A 7,837-nucleotide genomic window follows, 5' to 3' on the forward strand; every position below is an offset into this window, starting at 1 on the left:
TCAGGCTTCTTAGTCACACACACATTAAAAAAGGTAAACCTCCTTGGGAGAATGACTTAAACTTTCTATTTTACACAATGCTAAAAGACGCATTTCTTTAAATTGTGAGTTTAACATTTGTCCACTTGCCCATCTGTTGCTGTTTCAGCTGTTGCTGAACTCGAGAGCTCCTTCAGTGACAGACTGCTGCATCCTAGGTGCACACAAGTGCTTTATTGCAGGTCCTGCCTTCAAGCACCTGTATGATTTTATTACCATGACTGTTCCAAACAAACTCAAAATGTTATTGCTGTTATCTGAGTATGCTATTTTAATCAGTGTACAGAATCTTTTTTCTTATGTTGTAAATTTGTTTTTGATGCACAGTTTTTGTTTTTTGTTGTTTTTTGTTTTTTTTGCCTTAACATATACGTGTTCCAACTTACTTTAACTTGCTGCTGTGACATCTGAATTTCCCCACTGCTGGACAATAAAAGATACTTCTAATCTGTTAAGGTCATACATAGAAACTAGCCTACAATGCTAAACTTGAAACTGGCCCCTACAATCTCCAGCAGAAATGGAATGCCAATATGATATCTGCTCCAAATACAAGAAAATATTTTCTACAAGAAATCAGAAACATTTAATGGTGCACAGATACTTCTTAAAAATGTAACATAATAAAAGTGTTGGAATTGTTTCATTGTATTCAGTTAATGGTTTATTATTTTAGTTTTTAATATATTTGTATATGTACTTCATTTGCTCATTGCATGACTATAAAGATTTATTTTAAAGCAATTATATGGTGACTTTTATTCCTCAGGTGTGAAACTTTCAAGAAGCTGGTCCTTTATTATTTATTTTATTTTTACATTTTAAAAATAACTTAGCTTTTTTTTATCAAAGATAGTTTTATTCATCCATCAATTTGCTACTCACATCCAATTATCTATAAAACAAACCAAGAAAGAAATTACAATAATTCTGCTCTAAAGACAATATAAAAGTGGCTGAATGATTGTACTTCTTTCCATTGTTTGAATAATCATTTTTGTTTGTTTGTTTGTTTAATAAATTTTCGGTTTTGTTTATATTTATTCAATTCGCATAATATAATATTATTTAAAAAACGCAAAGACTTTTATATCATTTTACATTTTTTCCATTCAGTTATCTTTCAAACAGAACTGAAGTGAGATAAATTAATGTCCTCTAAACTTTATGCACTGTAGCCTTAATCTAAAAAGATTAACAGTTTGGGGGAAGACTTCTATTATTATTTGCTGGTGAATTCCTAAAATATAAATGATAATGCCTTAGATCAATGTAAACATGTAACAAAACTATTGGTTTTACTCCTAACGAGTCAGTTCCTGAGGGAATTTGTTCTGAAAACCGTCTGCAGTCCTATTCGTTTGTCTACGAGAGGAGTGTTTCCCTAAACCTTAAAATCCTTCTCCTTAGAATCAAAGTTCTCTCTTTTAATCTAAGCCAAGAAGAAAAGACAAGAGATCAAGAAAAGCAGAGTGGCATACACAAGAAAAGTGAGAGGACCACATAGATGGCCCCCTCTGCCCGTCTCATCCTATCATACGTCTCCAAACTTAATGGGTCTTACTGCTATCAGTAGCATCACAACTCAACTTCCTCTCGAAGGAAGGCACACACTAACATAGCCATCATTTGCAAGAATTGTGTCGCTGGAGGCTTCAAGTGAAAACCAGGGTCCAAAGGAGACTTTCATAAAAACAAAGGCAGAATTTGCTTAAAGTCTCTTGGATTTGAAGGCGTTGTCTTTTACTGAGCAGTACCAGGGCGGCCCACCAACAGACCTGGTGGTCAACAGATGACATCTGCCGAAAACCCATAGGAAATCAGATGAAACACAATCCAGAGCCCCCCTCTCCACTTAGAAGTATTGAACAATAGAGGCTGCATGCCCACAGCTGTCCTCACACCTGTTACCATACGCTCTTAAATCACATCAAGTTCAAATGAGAGATTATTAAATATTTACTACTTTTCCCAGCTAAACTCAGCAGGCATCTCTTGTATGATGAATGTCTTGCATTTGTTAACAGGCAAACTTCTTCTCCATTCCCCTTTTTTCGGTGCCTATATCAAGAAACACATTTCCTGTCCTAACACTGAAAAGTGAAGTGATACCAGTGAGTGATGGTGTGTTCTCAGTTTGCAGGATTTCCTTCGCACACGCCTAGCTGACAGAAAGATGTGGAGGCAAGGAGGTGCTCCTGAGACTATACAATATTTTATGGGGTGCATAAACAAAAGATTGTTTCAGCCTGATAAGCACAATGCAACCATGTCTACAAATGTGTATCAGCATAAATGATAAGAAAAAGATATTTTCATCTTACTCTAACACTAGAGTTTCAACTTGTGTCTGCTGTTCCTCTTTGTGACTGGCTGGCTTACTTTCCAAGTTCCCTTTGGTTTATTGCTGTATTTATCAGCTATTTGACAAATGCACCCAAAGCTTAAAATTAAATCAATGAGATATGTTTACTTCGTTCATCAACTTCAACTTCTAAAAAGGCCCCTCAGTGGGATCACTACTCCCAAAGCAACATAAAAAAAAAACAGATTACAGTTTACAGTTGAACTCGGGGACAAAAACACTACATGTGGAAGCATGTCCTGTGGGCTGATAAACTAAATTTGAAATAAACTAAATTTGAAGTGTCTGATAATCTTTGTAACATTTGGAGAGGAAAAGGGGGAACTTGCATGACTTGGAACACCTTCCCAACTGTCAGGTACGAAAGGGACAACATCATCATGCTGTAAGTGTGTTTTCCTGCAGGAAGGACTGGTGCACCTCACAACATCATCATCATTGTAAGAAAATATAGACACGACATTTCAAGACAAGATTAGGGAAAAAGAGCTCTTCAAAATAAACAACTGGGCTAAACACACAACCAAATTAATTACAAAGAGGTCTAAGGAAACAAGGGTTTTGAAGCTGCCGTCACAAAGTAATAATCAGCGACACCCAGAACATTTCTGGGTGTTGCTGATTGAACGAGTGTGTGAGTGGGGTGGCTAACAAAACTGACTCACTTGCACAAGTTCAGTCATAAGAAATGACACAACTGCAGCAAACTTGTGAGAAACTTGTGGAAGGACATCCAAAATGTTGGACCCAAGCAATAGAGTTCAAAGATAAATCTAGAAGAAACTAAGGAAAAGTATGCCAACTTCTGACCAACATGCTGCCAGATAATCGGGGGACAGCTATAAGACAATTTCCAAAAAGTCTAAATCTGATCTAAAATGAGAAAAGATTATTTATAAGTGGTAAAAATGTATAACAGTTACCAAGTAGCTAATTCATCCCGAAATCGAACTTGTGATGTCTAAATGCAATGCTTAACATAAAAAGACTGTCTGTCTGACAACTAATTCTTGGCTAAAAGTGGGTCATCAACACAACAACAAACTGAATGAAATGCTGTGGCGGGGCTAAACCAGAAAACCACAATGAACCAAAATAACGTAATAAAGAGCAAGCCAAAAGTGTCCTTATACAATGTGAGAGCATGACAGTCAAATAGAAGAACATTTTTTTTGTTGTAATAACATTTTACAAATCATACACTGTATCTTGCTTTATTTTTATCCACCTTAGTAGTTTGTAAACATTAGGTTTACCTTAAAACAGTAAAACAAAATCCACAAGGAAGTGGCGCTGCACTAGTCAGAGTCACTGTTATCCTGTGACATGGCCATGGATGTGAGTGTCTGATTCATGGGAAATGAATCACTCTGATAGAATAGAATAGAATAGAATAGAATAGAATAGAATAGAATAGAATAGAATAGAATAGAATAGAATAGAATAGAATCCTTTAGTTGTCCCTTTGTGGGAAAATGTAACTGTAACCGCAGCAATAAACAAATAAAATAGAAACTGCATAGTAATATCAAACAAAAGATAACTAAAATTCTAAATAAATAGCAAATGTAGAAGATGTAGATTTTAAGGAATGTACAGATGATTTAGATAAAATAAAATAAAAAAAATACAAAATGTGTTGTCTAATTGTTGATTATTGAAACCTGAGTAAGAAGAGCAGAAATGTAAACAGCTTATTGAGTGAGAAACAGCTGCAGGGAGGAAAGACCCACTATAATGCTCTTATGTCCGTTTAAGATGCAGAAGCCTGTTACTAAAGGAGCTCTCCAGTGCTGTAACATGCAACGAGTGGGAGAGGTTGTCCAGGAGGGAGTTCCTATTCTTTACCCTTCACCACCTCCACTGGGTCTAGAGGGGAATCCTAGGACTCACCTGGCCTTTGATTAGTTATCAAATTGCATTACAGCACCAATAATAGCAGCACTTGCTCAAGCCACAGCAGATGCATAAATAGTTTAACATACAAGTGTGCAGCCTTTATCAGAGGTTTTCTTATCTCATATTATATTTCCTCAAGCTTGTTTGCACTATAGCATTTCCAAGGAGATAATATGGAAACATGTGGGGCTACATCCTAGAAAGCATTTTTGGCAGAAATAAATTCTCCATTATCTGACAACTCTTCTCTATCTAATTTTTACAGATTTGCTCACTGATAAGAGTTTAGCAGCTAAACTCTTATCTTATAAAGTTCGTCTTTCGTTCTGACATGAGGTATTTGCAGTGCTCTAAAAAGGAAAATTATACTTCCACCTTAAACTTTTTTACACTATAGCTTATTTCATTGGGATTTTATGTGAGAGGTACGCAAATAAAATGTAGAAATGCTTGGCTAGCATATCGCACTTACCCCCACTTACTCTGACACCCCTAAATAAAACCTTAAGGTGCAACTAACAGCCTCCAGAAGTCACCAAAATAGTAAATGTGAGTCTACCTGTGGTTAATGTCAGAATAAGTACAGCTGTTACGTGAAGATCCAAAAAAACACCGCAGATAAGTTAGAGGTGACGTGAACAAACTTAAAGCAGGTTAAGATAAAATAACAACTGCAATAAGAGCATCTTTGTTGAGAGAAAGCAACCAGATCCCTGATTTAAAGCAACATAAAACATTAAGAAACTGCAACAGCTAAAAATCTCTTATCTGCTAATCGGTGCAAACTGCAGAGTTTTATTGCATTCAATTGGTCCATTGAGGCTTAATGAAATTACACAGTCAATACATAAATCTGCTCAAACACCTTGCAATGCTACAGTACCACATGGTCTAGGCAGCCCAGATGCTGGCTCATCACTGCATTCAGGCTCTGGCCCAACTTCTCTCTGATCTCCCAACCGCTGAGCTCAGCTCTGCACAGCGCAGCACAAAAGCAGAGAACCACGATTTCTCCTGGCTATTTCAATCAAGAATGCAGCTCTATTATTACTGCGCATGGGGAAACAAAGAAGCGATCCCACGGACCGCTGACAAACTCATTCATTTGCGACTACTGCAAAGAATTATTACTTTCACTGCACCAAACCAAAAGGGAGAAAAGGAAAATACTTTGGAATCAATATGAAGAAAACATAACCCCTCCTCTATTTATCCACTTTCACAATGTGAATGAACTCCAGTGCACTGTCAGACTTCTGCAATATTACACAGAACACACACGCTTTTGAGTCACTGCAGGTCTAATCATAACAGAAGTAAAAAACAGAAAAGGAACAGGACACAATAGACTTCCATATGCATACTTCCTTCCCACCTGGTCAGCTTCACAGTAGGAACTATGATCACACATCCCTCATTTATACCAATTCTCTGGACTTGTCAGAGCTAACTCACCACAGGAAATGATCACATTAGAATCTGCATGGTCAAGAAGAGGAAATGACACTCATGGACAGATGTAAAGCACAAGGTTTGCTTCCTAAATGTATACCATTATCTGGGACGGAAAAAACAAAATCTAAATTAGAGTGAACTTGTGAAAGATAGCATTATCAATATTACCAAGCCTGTTATAACAGGTCTTAATAAGGCTTCCATAGTAAAGTTGGCGAAAAGTTGGGACAGTTGATAGCCCTTCAGGCTGCCTTTTTCCGGGGCAGAGTGAATCAACCTGCAGCTTTTATTATTCACATGTGGCTGCCTGCTCCGCGCTGAACAAACTGCACCCTCCCATTATTTCTCGGCAGTTTTGCATTCACTCTTTTCATCCCGAAGGATCAAAACAAATCATAAGGATTTTTTTTTTTTTTTTTTTTTTTTTTCCTTACCTGTTGATCTTCAGAGCGAAAGCCCGTCGCTCTGCGCTGCCGAGAGAAGCCATGCGCGGGTCTGATGTCCAGTCCAGCGGATCCGGCTGTGGCGTTTCCTGGCGGTGTCGCCTCGCCCACCTCCTCGCTGTTACTGCTTCCCCTTCTACTGATCAACTGTCAGAAGCTCATTTGAGCTGCTGCTGCGGCGGCGGCGGCGGCAGCAGCAGCTGTCCGGGGTGGAAACTTCCGCATGTGCTTTGAGGTATCCCGTCGAGGGAGTTAAGTGCGAGATAGAGGGAGTCAGACTGACACCGGCGGCGAGGCAGAAGGAGGAGGAGGAGGAAGAGAATGGGACAGACAGGGTGGATGCATGAGGCACATGCGCTCCCTCGCTGCTGACATGAGCGTTACCAGACATTTATTTATTTATTTATTTATTTATTTATTTATTTATTTATTTACTAGATTGATTTACTAGATTGATTTATTTGAAATTATTTACTACAGTCCTCAACACAGCAAGACTAAAACACTAAAATACTCATTTAATGTCAAACATGTTACCTTCTCAAGAGTTTTTGCGATTAAGCGCAGTTTTTCCCCCCAACTCAAACCGCACTGTCTATATATATTTTGTACAAACCGCTTACTAATTAAAATTGCTAATTTGTCATCTTGCTCTGCCTGTGTTCCTTGAATACAAAAGAGTAGGCTACCACAGAAATGTCTTACAATATGTTTTTTTTTATATTTATTTGTATATATTTTTTATTTTTTTAAGTACGGACCCCCGTTATGCGTAACAATTTAAAATGGTTTAACGTAAATAAAAATGGAAATAGTAATAAAAGTTATCTTTCTTATTTAAAAGGCATTTGAGGCATGTTGGAAAATCTTACTTCACCCCAAGCTGCCTTTTGTGAGTGTACTGCGCAAAAGTCTTACCTACTTTTGCATATTAGTATTTTAAAGTGGCCTGACTAATTGCTGGATTTCAGATGACGTAGCACCGACGTCACCCAATGCAGATGGAGGGCCGGAAGTAAATTCAGCCCATTTATTTCTGTTGATCCAGCATCAAAATGTCTGAAATCTGTGACCTGTACGTTGTTCCAACCGTTCTAATAGAGAGAAAGGTAAATGTTATTTTCGTGTTTCGAAGGTAGTTGGTCACAAGGGAGTTCACTTGAAAAAACTTACTGAAAAAAGAGGAGAAAAGTGGATCAACAATCTACAGCTAATAACAGAAGGTGCAGAAACTAATTTTTCATCCCCTCCCCATAAAAAAACATCTGTAAATACAAGCAATAACACGGTTCAGCATTTGTAAAATAATGTTTTACAATCAAAGAAATAATTCCCAATTAGATTTTCAGCAAATAGCTGAGGACAGTACAACCACATAGCAGATCTCTAAGGTTCTAAGGTTCTCCTAGCCAACATTTATATGGGAACCATATGGATTTGCTCAGGTTGGATATTCACTAACTGGGCCTGTAGTAGAGGACCCACTTGAATTAATAGACTAAAGCTGGTTGGGTTGAAAGTAGTAAACATATGTAGCTCTTACCTGGGTCTCACTTGATGCATTGCTAAAAATTGCAATGAATCAAAACTATATTCTATTATCATGAAGCCATTTTTAGAACCATGTGGACAATGC

General features: G+C 37.7%; 1 protein-coding gene across 1 annotated transcript in view; it reads right to left on the reverse strand.

Annotated features, from left to right (window-relative positions):
* dock8 (dedicator of cytokinesis 8) overlaps positions 1-6,661 on the reverse strand; it is a 59,915-nt gene extending 53,254 nt beyond the window's left edge. The window contains exon 1 of the mRNA XM_014987161.2: positions 6,193-6,661. Within this exon, the coding sequence (XP_014842647.1) occupies positions 6,193-6,245 (53 nt within the window). The 5' untranslated portion in view covers positions 6,246-6,661. The remainder of the gene's footprint in view (positions 1-6,192) is intronic.
* Positions 6,662-7,837: the final 1,176 nt, after the last annotated feature.

This window comes from Poecilia mexicana, unplaced genomic scaffold (assembly GCF_051168715.1).
Source record: "Poecilia mexicana isolate PSO_F unplaced genomic scaffold, ASM5116871v1 scaffold_9, whole genome shotgun sequence".
Taxonomy (NCBI): Eukaryota; Metazoa; Chordata; class Actinopteri; order Cyprinodontiformes; family Poeciliidae; genus Poecilia; species Poecilia mexicana.